Genomic DNA, 15969 nt, shown 5'->3' on the forward strand with positions numbered 1-15969 from the left:
GAATGTGAGGACCTTAGATACTGCTTTGGATGTGACTATAGCTTAGCGAGACCCGTTAATTATTCAGTTCTGGTTTCAGAGCCCCTGCAGCAGGGTGACTGGGTGACTGTAAGGTTGCATAGTCAAGGCACAAAACGCTCTTCTGTTCCGATCAAAACATTAAACAGGTTCTCCCCACTACATGACACACCCACTGAGAAAACTGTTGAAATTGCCCTAGTTATTGGCAATGCTGTTTTCAGTGATGCAAACTCGTCATGGGTGAAAAGGGTGACAAAAGACAAAATTCACTTCAAATGTTCACATTCATTCAGAAAAGAGACAAGTATAAAAAATGTCTCCTGGTGGAAAACAAAGACTTAAGATAAAAATGGTCACCAAACCTACCCAGATCCATTCCGTATCCAGTCCAGATGGCGGATCAGCAGCCAGAGGTGGGTAGTAACGAGTTACATTTACTTCTTTACATTTACTTGAGTAATCTTTCGGGGTAACTAATACTTTTCGGAGTATATTTAAAGATGGGTACTTTATACTCTTACTTGAGTAAATTTTTTGGGAAAAATCTGTACTTTTACTTCGTTACTATGGGTGACGCTCCTCTCGTTACTTTATCTTAATGCAATAAATGTTATAAATGCTTCAGTTTATTCCAAACGCGTCACCTACTTTTCTCTGGGCAATGTGCGATGCCCATTCGCGAATGATTCATTCTTTTGAGTCAATTCTGTTCAAAGGCTAGATCAAACCAATTGGCAAACGAGTTAAATGGTTCATGAATCAGTTTGAAGGGGTCGTTCAGTTCCCTGCCGCGTGCGCTGAGCGTCTGAAGCGGTTCACTCAAGCCCCTTTCAAACTGCCATTCCGGCAAATACAGGGGTAAAGTGTTCCTGTAATTGTTCCCTGGTCGCTAGATTTGGCACTTTCACACTGCCAGTGATGACCCGGTATATGTGCATGCTTTCACACACAACCCATGAAGATCCCGTAACGACACGTGACATCAGCGCGTGACGTGTAATGTACGAGTCGACAACGCTTGGCACGTTATACTTTAACTGAAGCAAGCAAACGATCTCGGCGTCAGCGCGGAAAGTGAGGAACTAACTGATCTCTGCTTCATTACAGTTTGCACACATGTTTTCATCGCGAATTTTGATCTTCCTTCAAAACAGCCGGTAAAAGAGTCGGGCGATAACGCGCGTCATCACTTTGATACGGAATTAGATCTGGCTTTTGTTCACACAGCGCTCGTTCCGGATCAATTACCGCAATGTTACTAGGTCCCCGACCCGGGTTCGATTCGGTAATCAATTCCAGGACGTGGTTGCTTTCACACAGAAGGCGACCAGGCAATGTTACGGGAATATTGCGGGTCCGACGTGCAGTGTGAAAGGGGCTTCAGAGTTGTAACGTTTAAGATCATCAGCAGCGTTGAAAACGTGGATATGGAACTGCACTGAAAGCAAATCTGCAAAGGCTATTATTTGCTTGCGATGGAAATCCTTATTAGATGAACGCGTGTGCTATCTACTGTTTAACAGGTAATAACTTGGGCTACATTCGATTACAGTACATGATACCACTGTGACATTAGTTTGTTGTACGTGTGTGGCTTATAACAGAGGGGAGTTAAGTTGAATGCAGCTTCCAAAAGACAAAAAATAGCCGATTAAGATTGTATTCATTTTAATACAATCACACCAGTGCGAGTATGTTCAGCAAGTCATATCATCAGCTGCTAAATTCAGATCTGTGATCGTTGCTGGCGCTGAGCCAGAGACAGACGCGTTTTTACATGGTTGCGCATTATAACCAATCACACACGATTCTGTTGAGCTTTTGAATGCTTCACTCGCTCACTGACTGAATACCTCTTTCTGGCGAATTCTCTCGTCAGAAACAACAAAGTGCAGATGTGTGTACAAATCTATAATTTTTAAGATATTGATTTCACAGTGTTAACAGTTTCAGTGATTTTAATGGGAGATTCTGAGAGTGATTGAAATCTAGACTGTCAGTAAAAATTATCTTTAATAATGTAAATGTTATTTGCTCTCTTTCTGAACAATGAAAGATTAGTAGCAATATTTATATCACATTAACTTTCAATGTTAAAATCACATTTAATATAAAGTCAGTCGTATTAAAAATATGTTATGGCATGACACCTAAATCTGTTACTTAAGTAAACAGAGAGGGTTTTATAATAAATTACATAAATTGGAGTAAAGGCTGAAATATATACATTTATACACACACATATACATTACATACATTTTATCTATATATCTAAATAAAAATAGGCTCCGTATATATGACCCAAAGTAACTAGTAACTAACTACTTGAGTAGATTTTTTATCCGATACTCTTTTACTCTTACTCAAGTAACTATTCAAGACCAGTACTTTTACTTTTACTTGAGTAAATATTTCTAGAAGTACTTTTACTTTTACTTGAGTAAAGTTTTTGGGTACTCTACCCACCTCTGATCAGCACCTACAGATGACCTCTACAGCCCTGAGTGTCAGAGGAGGCTGTGTCAACCAAACAAACAACAAGACCTTGTTGGCCATCAGCATAAGACCATGAGAGCCAGACGAGTCTTCTGCTCAATGACGTGCATTGTAAACTGTTTTCAACTGTCCTCTTGCATTATAAGCATGTTTTTCCTTTTTTACACTGTAAAACTACTTTGACAAAATCTGTATTGTATAAAGCGCTGTATTAATAAAGATAAACAAAAATGTGTACAAGTATGATTTGATAACTCGCATCAAGTTAGAGTCACGGTACAAACATGGCCGGATTATAGATCAAGCCTTTTTCTGTCATATCTGTTTTTTACTTGAAAATGTAATTATATTTAATCCTTATTATGCATTTATAATCCTTTGTTTGAAACTTCAACTAACTAAAATACTTTCTTTTTTTTCTTTTTTTTTTGCAAAAAAATTTCATTTTTAGCAACAAAAACTAAATATATGAAAGCAGCCATTGTTGAAGTCAGACAGCATGTCATCATACATGCAACTAGTCGTTTCTTTTTTTAAATATTATTCACTAGGGGGCTGAATAGTTTCTTGATCTAGTGATCAAAGTCTCTAAATCAGCTACAGTGGTTGCTATCAAACAGGTCCAGACTTTATTAATGCTCTTATCTTCACACAGGCGGTTGGCAAAGAGTTGCTTTCAGTGACATCACAGGCTGATCAGATTGTTTATCTAAACACAATTTGAAGCTCTCTCAACAAATCACTATAGACTGGATCCATTCAAATGAAGAAAAGGTCAAGCTTACTCTCAAAGTGTTAATTTGCAAGAAACCATGATAAAGCTCAAGTTACTGTAAGGCTCACACACAGTATTTGTGGAGTCGCATAACAAGTTCTCAGATTTCTAAGTCTGTGCAACCTAAAGAGTCATAAGCTTTTTCTCACAGCAGTGTTTTATCAGGTACCATGCCTGACATGCTGTCTCTCCATTATAAAGCTGTTCTGCACACAGATTAGATGCACTGCAATGGAAAAGTTTGCAAATTAATTACCCCGGCATCTCTGCTTCCAAGCACCGGCTGGGCTAATGGATGAAGCTGAGGCACAGTCACAGCAGTTAATCTCTCTTCAGATAGGCCTAGACTTGCACTCTCAGATGTTTATCCCTTCCTCAGCGATGCTTCTGGCTGTTCAAACTCTAGCCGCCGTACATGGATCAGTGAATCCTTCACAGTCTGATTAATTCCCCTGCATTGTTTCCTCTCCCGTACAATGGACATCTTTCACACGAAGTGTCAGCCAGCACTGACTGTAAAGGCACAGGGACGCGGTTCGATTGCCCAAGAGAGAGAGCTCAATCTCCTGATCCTGTGCGTCCCTCTGCATCTCTGCTGCTGTTTGATCTTCAGAGAGAACACATAAAGAGAGCAACGCTAAGCTCAGGCTTCGCACTTTGTAGGATACTATTCATCCATCATTCATACATTCATCCATTTAGCAGAAAAAAAAGGCAATTTTTTTTTCATTTTAAAGAAGAGGTCACTATGTTTCTTGACAGAAAGGATGTATCAAGATATAGTATAGTTAAATTAGTTAAAGTGTCAATAACGATCTTACTGAATTTACTTTTAGCATTAGCAGGCACTTTTAAATTTGCCAAGTTGTCAGGCACCATAAAATTGACTATGGTGGCTGTTGTCCCTATTTTCACATTCCATACAATTTAATCGGCAATAACTAGGGCTCTTGCAATAGGTTTCTCAGTGTGTGCGTCACTGAAGCCCCTTTCACACTGCACATCGGACCCGGCAAATTTCGGGAACATTGCTGGGTTTCCTTCTGTGTGAAAGCAAACATGTCCCGGGATTGATTTTGGCATTGAACCCGGGTCAAGGACCTAGTAACATTGCCGGGTTCAATCCCAAACATTTAAAAATAAATAAATAAAACATTAGACTTGAGTCAAGGCTTGAGTGATTATTTTCACAGAAGATATAAAATAAAGCAACATTGCACATTTAAAAATGATATTAATGCACCTTTTATTTGTAAAGAGTGTATAAATGATGATTTAGAATGTTCCTTTTATCTTTAAAGTATAGAAGCATTCAATGTTATAATAACACCTAACATAATTTAAACATCTGTGTTGCCCTCTAGGAAAGCTGTTCAATGACCGAAAAAGATGCTGATCCAGGAACATGTTCTACTTGGCAAAAACAAAAACACGATAACTGTGAGTGATCCATGTGGAGAGCTTCTAACAGTGATTAGAAATGTCTTAATCAGCCAGCTTTCAAACACAGAAATGACGAAGGCAATATCTGCAAATGACAGACAAATTCATATTACGTTTCTGCATGAATAATGCAGTTAGGCATAAAAGCATTCTACTCACAGAAGTATGCCGGATGCCTCCCGGGGTGGACAAATATGTTGTTTTAACAGGAACGCCGTATAATTTGGCAATCAGATGGCTAGCCTGGGTAACAAGGTAATTAACCTCATTAATTTGTGTTGAAAGTGCATTAAAGGTTCCATACTGGGCAATTTAGATTAAGAGTGAATCACAGACTCAGGGACCTTCGCTAAAAGAGGCCAGCAGCCATTCAGTGTCATTCTCTCTATGGTCACTGAAGGACTGTTGCTCAGTCCACGTAGTCCAGAATAAGGGTCCATATGTTACTGTGTCTCAAGTGTGAGCTGTTGATGTGTGTGAATACACACTTCTCCTTCATTTGTATGCATCCCACATACTCATGCTGGTGTCTACATGCTGACTGGTTTAGGACTGAGCAGTACAGGCCAAATATGTGTGTGTGTGTGTGTGTGTGTGTGTGTGTGTGTGTGTGTGTGTGTGTGTGTGTGTAATTTCTCAAACTCTACCATTAGCATCTCCTAATGGAGAGAAAGGTCCAACGACACATCTTTCTCAGTGTCATCCAAATAACTTCCACTTGGGCTGTACAAGTCATCTCAGAAGCATGGGCAAGTAGATAAGGGAAGCCACTGTTAAGTATAAGCATCCGTAGTTATGCATGTAATATCAATTATTAGTATGAGCTATCAACTGCTATCTGTATTGCGTATATACAGTACAAGTATAACACCCGTAAGATGTTTAACAGAGATTGCAGAGGATGAAGGATGAGGATTGCAGAAAAAGAAAATGCTATTTAGCAGTTAGCTCAGTACGCTATGGCAGAATATGTAGATTATATTCAAGGATGTAGACTCAGCAGATATTCCAAGATTTAGATGAGTTTGTTTCTCCATCAGAACAAATGTAAAAAAAAAAAAAAAAAACATTACATCACTTGCTCACTAATGGATCCTCTGCAATGAATGTCTGCCGCCAGAATCAGAGTCTAAGGCCCCGTCCACACGGAGATGGAGCTTACTCCAATCCGATCTTTTTTTTCCTCGTCTCAAGAAATATCCGCGTCCACACGAAACCGCAAAATGATGTAGTATACATGCCAGACCAGTATGTGGCGCTGTAATTCTGCCACAGAGATACACTAAAAATGGAGAAGACTTGGACTATGCTCATAAACCTTGCGTGTGGTACACAAACGAACATGGAACAATACATTTATTAAACTTTGTTAATGTTAGTTAATAAAAAGACAATCGTTCAGTCTTTGTTCATGTTTTTGTTGCTGTTACGTGATGTAGAGCTGTCTGACTTGGGGGGAGACGTGGGCTGATGACGTCATCGTTTGAGAAAATATACGGATTAGCCGTCCAGACGAAAACGCAAAGACGGCGTTTTCAAATTTATCCACTCTGTTTCAAAAAAGAGCAGTTTCACCTTACGAAAACGCCGGGTCCGTGTGGACGAAATGCCTATCCAATAAAAAATTTGTGCGTATTCACAGAAACGCGTCTCTGTGTGGACGGGGCCTAAACAGCTGGTAAAAACATCACAATAAAGTAATTCACATGACATCATCAATGTCATCAACCAGTCATCAATGAACTCATCAATTAGTCTTGTAAAGTGAAAAAAAAATGCATATTTGTAAGAAAAAAATCCATCATTAAGGATTTTTAACTTCAAACCCTTGCTTCTGGCCAAAATATAATTGTGTAATCCGTAATAACAGTCCTTTGAGAAAACCTCCATACCCTGTTGTCCTCTCCTATCAAAATCCACTTGGATATTTGTTTAGAACTCTTTTGGACTTTTAATTTATAAATGGTGCTTGAGCTGTGCATATTTTTATTTAGATGATTTTATCAGCTGTTTGGACATTGTGATGGCACCAATTCAATTGGAGAGGATCCATTGGTGAGCAACTGAAGTAATGCTAAATTTGTTCGCTACATCTTGGATGGCCTGAGAGTGAGAATCTTCTCATTAAATGTTAATTTTTGGGTGAACTATTCCTTAAAGGTTCCGTTTTTCGCACTTTTTTGAAACTTTGATTGTGTTTACAGTTTCGATTGTGTTTTGCATATAAAAAACACAGTATTTTTCACACAATTCACCTATCTGTATACCGCTGTTTTCACTGTCATAAAAACGAGCTGATGTCTTCCTTGTTCTATAAAGTCCCTACTTCAGAAATACATAACGAGTTCTGATTGGGCCAGTGGTTCCTGTGTTGTGATTCGACACCAGCTTAGCACACGCTGCCCTCCTGGAAACGTGATTGGGCTAGTTTTGAGAAGCAAGTGGGCAGGAGCATGTGCTGGAGATGTACTTATAATCACAAGGGCATTTTAACTGACGAGATGCGCATGAAAAAAGCATTCGATTTTTTTTGCACAGCCCTAACATCTAGTTAACAAAGCTAAACATCGTTGCCCTTTGTGTAATAAGTTACAGAAACTGACCACGCCCTCCTTTTTGTGTATTCATGTGGGCGGAGATTAGTCAAAAACCTGTTTTAGTGACGTCATTACTGCAGGAACTAGAGGGATGTAGTCCAAACGGGTCGTTTTTTGTAGGTGAATTCTGATAAATAAAATATCTCCCTTGGCATTGAACTTTGAGCTTTAGAATTTGATAGATATTATTTAACAACAACATTACACACTAACTAAAGTTTAAAACATGGGATCACGAAAACGGGACCTTTAAAGCACTAAGCCAGAACCATATTAAGATGAAGTTGTGACACAGATCAGAAAATGTAAAAACAAATTTATGCTATTGCTTTTCCAATAATAAACCAATTGGCGTGCTATCACTCAGTTAACAAACAAAGAAAGAAAGACAACTTAGAACAAAGAACTAAGGCAACTAATGAAAACAACTATGCTACAATAAATAAAAGGTCCTGCTGCATTGGTGAGATTTGGGCAGTTCAGGTAAAGCTCCCAAATCTTTATTGACATCCCGATACCACCAAACCTTGTGGGATTCATATAGTGAGTTTCATTACACCATCTCCATTTGTTTCTGTAGTAGGTTTTACACTTGGTGTTGAGCATAAAATTAGAGCCTGGGGATACAGCATGAAACTATAACATATTTGTCAATTATAAAGGAACACACGGCAAGTAATAAAATTGCAATGGGGGTTAAAGTATTAATCTAAGATCAACTTCAGGCAATAGGCATCCATGTAATGAACAATTCCCAGGAATTCCCTCTATTATTGATGTGAAGGTCATAGTCATTGCTGCAGATGATTCTGTAAAAGGCTATTTGACTACACCACATTATTCTGTATTGGGAAAACAGAATTTAAATCTTGAGTAGTGCAAATTCAATGATGTTACTTTCTCGAATCTTAGGAAATCATGACTGGATCATATTTCACTCCAAGCGCCATTGAAATGTTTATATATATGCTAATATGTTTTACAATGATTATCATTGTAACATGTTTTATTGTCTTTAAACTGGTTGTATTAAAGTCATTTTGAAAGTCTAATGAAAATCACCATTGCTATCAGTGTTGAGTTGTTACACATTATTTATTTATTTATCTTTTTACACAAAAGATATATTTTTTAAAAGTTTTTTTTTTTTTTTTTTGAACTATCCCTTATATATGTGTTTGGAAACCGCTAAACTTTAGGCCCGTATTCACAAAAATTTTATCTTACCACTAAGAGTTCTCCTAAACAGCAGGGCCCGTATTCATAAAGAATCTTAATGCGAAAAGTAGCTCCTAGTGACAAAATTCTAAGAAAATTCTTTGAAATGTGGGTGTTTACTCTTAAAATTAAAGAAAAAATCCTAGTAAAGAAAAAAGTAATACAGAAAGCATCTTAACCCTTAAAAGAAGTCTTAAGGTCAAACTTGTTAGGAGCACAGACAAGGACTTTTAAGAGGCTTAAGAGTTTCTTTAGCAGAGAAAATGGCAGAAAGACGAAGAGACAGAAGAAATGTGTTGCAGACAATGGATGACAGTGAGTTAAATAAGACGCTTTAGATTATATAATAATTTATAATTTAATATATAAATTAAAGTAATCACTACATTACGATATTTGGCAACAGGGAAAATGCAACAATGCAATAGTGATGATTTGGGTCTGTCACAGCCTTCTGTAAGCAGAGTGATCACACAAACAATTACAGAACTTTCAGAACATATTATTGTATCACAGTTCATTTGTTTCCACTGGACATTTCCTCAAAAAACTGCATTTATGAATATAGCAGGCTTATAGGTGCACACAAGCAGGGGGAATGAACCGTTAATAGTTTGCGCTATACCCCCCATGTCTGCTTCGTGTCCCTTACTGTGACACCCGGCCCGAATTTTCCTTTAAGAATGGCTTTGTGTTCATCCACTAACTGGGCTAACAGTAAACACTGTTCCTCTGTCCAGATTGGCTTTCTTGCCCTTCTTGGTTTTGATTCCATGTTTGATACATTAAAACCAACATTCAAACCGCCACTTAAATAGGACAGCAATCACTGTAATTGGAACGAGTGGAACAATTTTTATCATTCTAAGCCAAACAAATACCTTATAGAAAATTTAAAACAATGGTAAATAAAATAAATGATTTAGATACCCACATTTAATGTGTGTGTGTGTGTGTGTGTGTGTCTGTGTGTGTGTGTGTGTGAGAGAGAGAGAACGATCAAATAGGAAAAAATATGCATGTAAATTCAAAGTGAGAATTAGAATAGACCCTATACTTAAAATCACTCTCTTTTTCCTTCTTGGACAACCAACCAATCACAGTCTACAAAAAGATTGTGTCATACATAGCAACGGGGTCAACCCCGCCTCCTCACTAATATGAAAGTTTTTGTCTTTTCCTTACTCAGAGTTGCTCTCAGATCGGTCCTGAATCACTCTTAAGCTAAGACTACTACGTAAACGTTTTTAAACTAAATTAAGAGTTTTCTGAGAGTATTCTTAGAATCTTTATGAATACGGGCCCTGGAAAGGTTTTTAGATTTTTCTCTTAAAACCCATTCACAAAGCTGCTAAGAAAAACTTTTACTAAGAAATAGAGAGAAAGGTCTTAAGCTAAGAGTAAGGGCGGGGTTGACCTCGTTGCTATGATGTCAGCATGCTTACTAACTATGCACACAGTGATCGGCTTATAGTCTCTGTCAGAGAATTTATTCCTTGAAATAGGTTTAAAAATAAAATACAAAACGTTAATTGCCACATTCAAATAAAGATTTTAAAATGCAGGATAAGTTTCATTAATTAAACAAGTATATGTTCAGCTTATTGTCAGCCTCTTACATGTATGCTTCTCAAAAACAATTAGCGGATATTTATATAAACAGCCTTTTAATTAACAGAGTAGAATAATTGTGGCTGATACTAATACACACGCGAACGTAAAAGAACACTACGCTAGATGCAGCTGTGACTTCTTGCCCAATTGGTTAATGAAAACAAGGATATAATCTAAGGAATATTTAGAGTTGTGGTAACCTCCAAAACCAAAGGTGATACCTTTTTAAAAGGTCAATATCAACAAACGTGATATTGATGGCTGTCAACAGACATTTTAGGATAGTTTGTGGCTTGGTCTTAGTGACTTAGGAGTCCACTTCACTACTCCTAACCTTTCAAAGATTTAGGAGATAGTTTTAGTGCTAAAACGTTTAGGAATCCTAAATTTAGGATATTCACACCCATTATTTTTAAGATTTTCTCCTAAACCAGCGAGTTATGAGTTACTTTTAACCTTAAGATGTTTTGTGAATATGGTCCCAGATGAATAGAAATGTATTTGCATTAGCATCAGCATTTATTTGAAAAATAATGGTTTATTAGTTTGAGAATTTTTTTTATTTATTTGAAATCTTTTGTAACACACTTTTGATCAATTGAATGTGTCTTTGCCGAATAAAAGCTTTATTTATTTCCAATATTCCATATAAACAAAATTATTATGCATTTTTTAGGACTATTAAGAGGTTTCGCATTGTGGTGATATTTATTTCTGTTAGGTTAGTGACGCAGACACATGCTTGATAGAATTCATCAGTCACCCTTTAACATCATAAAATGAAAAAGTCACTCTGCAGCTTAATAAAACGAGCCCTAATGCTTTCCTCCGGCACTCAATGTGGGCTATTCTTACCATTTTGAGATGGCAACTGTGACCACAAAAAGAACTCAATTGGCTGGCTTAAATGGTCTTGAATCTCTTCACAGAGCCAAAATCAACAGGGCATTCAGTCAAGAGAGCACAGCATCACTGTGCTTAGGTACTTACACACTGCCCTGCATTTCAAGCAAGCCACCATGACAACACATTCATGCAGCAGATCAAACATAACTGGATATTGCCAGATGATTGCAAAAACGAGTACCTAGTAGCAAAAAATGTTGAGCATTTCAGTGGTAACTCCAAATAAATAAAGCTCATAGATAATTGTGTACCATAAACACGTCTCAGAAACAATATTTCTGCTAGGTAAAATTAAAAAATAATAATAAAAAAAAAAAAAAAAAAAAAAAATATATATATATATATATATATATATATATATATATATATATATATATATATATATATATATATATACTAGTGAGAACCTATGAAGGGTTATCCTTGGTGTGCAAAAAAATAAAATAAAAATTAATAAAAACTTCAAAATGAGACCGTTTTATTCTAGATGTTAACACCAGCTATATTAAAAAGTCGTAAGTTCCCCTGTGCCATATGTAAGGTCACATGGCATTGTCTGAATAAGGATGTTCTCCAAGTATGCTTGTGTTATTCCTCAGATTGACATGGTGGCATGGGAAATAAAACACCTCACCAAGCACACCTGAAAGACACCTATTACACTGAAAGCAAAGAACTGTGGAAAACTGCACATATACTGGAAAAACATGGAGTACTCGATGATTGACTAGTTGATAAAGGTCCCAGTAATGGTAGTGGAAGAAAAATGACAGATAAAACAGCAAAGGTAGCATTATATCAGCATCAATAGCTCACTTAGATTGATCCCAGGGATATATTTTCAAATCCAGACACAGAATATTGTGATGGGGGATATTTTCTAACGGAAATAATCATTGCCATCATCACCATCAAGTTTGTCGTCAATCCCGGCATCATTAACTGCCATTAGCCCATTCAGAAGAAGACATTCTCTTTTTCCTCGCTTTTCAAAATTATCTTTTGGAAAGCTCAGGCTTCAGAGCACTCATCCTTAAATGCAATTATGTGGAAAATTGTTATTGAGTTCAGCTTGACTCAATACCTCCACCTAGCTCTTCTTACATAGAAGACACTAGACTGTGGGGGAGCTTCAGGTGGAAGTCTTTGAAACCAAACGTCACCTTTCATGCTGGCATTAAACAAACACACGTACATTGTCAAGACATCTTTGGTTGCCGTAAGCGTGCTCTGAACAAAAGCAGAAACCCTAGCGATGTGTGTCATTTCTACTCAGTGGTGTCGTGTTGGAAGGTTATTCAAACCGCCAGACAACAACATGCATGTACATTTTTAGCATGTACACACAGACATCAGGGAATGCTGCAGTTCGAGAGTCAAGAGACATAACATGATGATTCACTCACCTTCCTGGACTGCCTGAAACGGGTTATTGGGTTCGATATATTTTATAGAGTGGGTGATTTTCTCGCTCTGCAAAATGTCATCGTTGAGGCTCAGGTCAGAGATCGCCAACTGAAACACCTCATCATCCCGTGCTGCGTTCTCCTCAAAAATGGCACCTGCGGGCATGTGCAGATAGTTATCTGGGTCTTAGTGAAGCGTACAAACAAACCGAAGCAATTGCTAATTTTCACACAGAGGGCAAGTGACTTGCTTGACTCATCTTGCTCACAAGCCTATTATTTAACAAACATTTACATTTATCCATTTGGCAGATGCTTTCATCCACAGCCACTTAAAGGTGCAGTTAAGGTACTTTTTTAGCAGTGTGTGTGTTTTCTGGTATTGAACACAGGACCTTGACATTTCTAACACTATGCTCAACCAGTTGAACTATGGAAACCCATCCTACAGAAAGCTCATGGCTAAAATAAGATTGTTGATTGTTTCACTAACTATAAATAAAATAAAAATATCCCAGATAGTTTAACTCAGTACCTTTTATGTAACAAAACAACGAGCAATGAGAAATCTTGTCATTTGAGATTAATGGTGAACAAATAACAGAAAAGTAAAAATAAGTCCCATTTGCTTTGTTACCGGGCTCAACAATAAGGATTGTTGCTGAATTGTCAGGTAATGTTACAACTGTCTAAAATAGGTGAGGTTCTTTAAAATTTTACAGTTTTTATTTTCTCCGACTGTAAAATTTGCTAGTCCCTTGCCACCGTTTACAGTACGTTTAAAAATTGGAACTACTAGCCCAACGATGTACTACCATCTAAATTAATCATTTGATACAATTAACTTATTGTGTACATACGGTTTTAATGTTGTACTGATATTAATTAAAAATATAGAAGTGCCTGCATATAATTACATCTGTTATTAATGTATTACCTAGTAATTACATAGACATCTGTTTTGCAATTCAACATGAACACAATGAGTATGTTAAAAACTAACAAATAATTGTTTTGAAGGTAATTACATACAGTTGTAGTTAGAGACAGCTAATAAAAAGTGGAAACAAAAATACTTACTGTGCAGTCCTACATTTACATTCCAAGCAGGTGCTTATCAAAGCATCCTACAATAAAGTTGTGCAACAAGTTGCATGCAGATTAGCTCATATTATGGCAGCTTAGCATACTATAAGTTTAAAGCATGATATCTGGAAATGGTTTTAAAGAGATTGAGAGGCCTCAATTATGTTCAGCCCAAATGTACCCATCTTCTCCAGCTATGTTAGAGGAGCCCAATAGGATGGGCAGGTAGACAGGTTGAATCTGGTTGATGTATCACTGCAGTGTTCATTTTATTTAGCAGAAATAGGGGTGTCGCATCTGTTCATTCCAGTTGCCAGTGAGAGCAGCCCTGATCCACACTGCCTGTACTAGCCTTCCAATTACCAGTTTTGGATAGGCATTGCCTCTGTAAATCACCACGCCGCCCTGAAAATCACTTCATGTCACCCTCTCCATTCAATGGATGGCCCCATTTTTCTTTTACCCTTAGGAGCCAAATTTGGTCAGGAGGATAACGTGAGTGGATGTGACAAAGTGGAAGTATTGGGAACTGGAGAGGCTGGAATTTGTTATTTCACCTTCGTTGTGCACCTTTGAGTCCTGCCTGTTACACGGCCACAGTTATGTCCTCGTCTGCACTAAAGGAAAGAGCTGGATAAAAACGTTGGAAGATCTCATTTTTTAAGTTGGTGATGGAAGTGGATTTTCTGACCCTAGACCAATGCAACTGGTAAGTAAACTGAATTATCTGAGAACAACCTCTAGATACAATTATTTCTGTGTGCATAAGGATATAGCATCATTTCACTCTGCATATTGCATCCACGATCCACCACCAATGGGAAATATGGTGGCATATTTCACCGATTCCAATAAATCTTCTCTTTAATGAGCCAATGGCTGATGTTGTACGATAGATAAGTGTTTTGATTTGAGTTCTTCATGACAACTAAATAGAGCCACTGCTGCCCTCCCCAGCAGCCCCTCTTCCTCCTCTACTCTACTGCTGTTGGTAAGCCAAAATCTTTCTTTCCTCACGTTTGGGGAGATAATCAGAATGCACAGGGTGTCTAGCACACCCAAAGGGGATTGGTTAAGATGACATTTACGGCCTGGGATAGCCAAGAATAGGCATTTGTCCTCTTGTCATTTATTTACTTCAGCATGCATCCTTTATTAATATTTCCCTCACGTTCCATACAAAGTTCAATCTTACAGATGGGAGGGGGAGAGCAACACACACCTCCTGTTTTTCCAACTTACCTGGAATATATGATTTACACAATTAAGCGTTCTTCATGAACGACCTGCTAAGACTGGAATTAGATTACTTTTTGTACATGCATCTGTCAATGCCATGGATCTATCGGCAATCTGAACAAGAGAGACTTATCATCACAAGTGGTCTGCTCAATTGATATTCAGCCCGATGAGCGGGGCACATATTCAATGTTTATTTTCAATGGATATTTAACGCCGACCCCCTACAACACACTTCCCTTGGAGTCCTCTCATGTCTCATTATGGATGGCGCATTCATTATCATTTGCAAAAAATAAAGGCTTTGAACAGCTCACTCCTTACCGATGTGAATGATGGAGTCGGCGCCCACCGAACTGCACTGCAATATCCAAAAGGAAAGGCATATTATCAGCAATCCCATCTCAGCTTCTCTCCAAAGCCGCGCATCCACACGATCCTCAGATGTTCGTTAATTTCCAAATGAGTGAGAAAAGTACGTCAAAGGATCGCAAATACACCTGTGATAAACCAAAAAGTGTGGCGGTGTTGAAAGAAAGCGCTTGTGCGTGGAACACTTTGAGGGAAAATGGGTGAAATCAGGAAGGAGAAAGACAGATTGCCTGTTGGAGGGTAACGGTCGCTTCAGGATCCGGCGCGTTCGCTCCGCAGGTCTCGCTCTTGCGCGGCGCTCGCGGAGTCTGAGACACATCACAAACTCCAAACTGCGGAGGAGGGACACCCCCGCGCGCGCGTCCTCGCTAGCTTGTTCGCTCGTTCCAGAGAGCGAGCGTGAGCGCGCGCTCGCGGAGAGATGGAATTCGGCGCGAAGCCGGACAAGAGGACAACGCTTAACATACATGCAGCTTGCCTTAGGAAGACGTTATCCTACTGCTTTCGCTTTCCGTCGGAGCATATTATTTTAGTAGTTGGTCTTGTAAACATGTATCATGTTGGCAACATTGACTGGAAAAAAATAATCGCGTCTCGCCATCGCTTTAAGCGATTTTCGGCACATGATCGAGTAGCGTTTTCAAGTTAAAGCAGTTCAAGTTTTCAAGAACAAGACCCCTGCGTTCTAATCCATTCCTGCGTTTGGTCTTTTTAAACGTGGCATGTTTACATACATTTCCACCCTTGAAAAACATAGGAAAAGCGAACGTGGGGAGAGAAATATGGAAAGCCGGCG

General features: G+C 38.3%; 1 protein-coding gene across 1 annotated transcript in view; it reads right to left on the reverse strand.

Moving 5' to 3' along the window:
- grid1b (glutamate receptor, ionotropic, delta 1b) overlaps positions 1-15457 on the reverse strand; it is a 375427-nt gene extending 359970 nt beyond the window's left edge. The window contains 2 exon segments of the mRNA XM_052610800.1: positions 12477-12632; positions 15126-15457. Of these exon segments, the coding sequence (XP_052466760.1) occupies positions 12477-12632; positions 15126-15204 (235 nt within the window). The 5' untranslated portion in view covers positions 15205-15457.
- Positions 15458-15969: the final 512 nt, after the last annotated feature.

This window comes from Carassius gibelio, chromosome A12 (assembly GCF_023724105.1).
Source record: "Carassius gibelio isolate Cgi1373 ecotype wild population from Czech Republic chromosome A12, carGib1.2-hapl.c, whole genome shotgun sequence".
In the NCBI taxonomy this organism is placed as follows: domain Eukaryota; kingdom Metazoa; phylum Chordata; class Actinopteri; order Cypriniformes; family Cyprinidae; genus Carassius; species Carassius gibelio.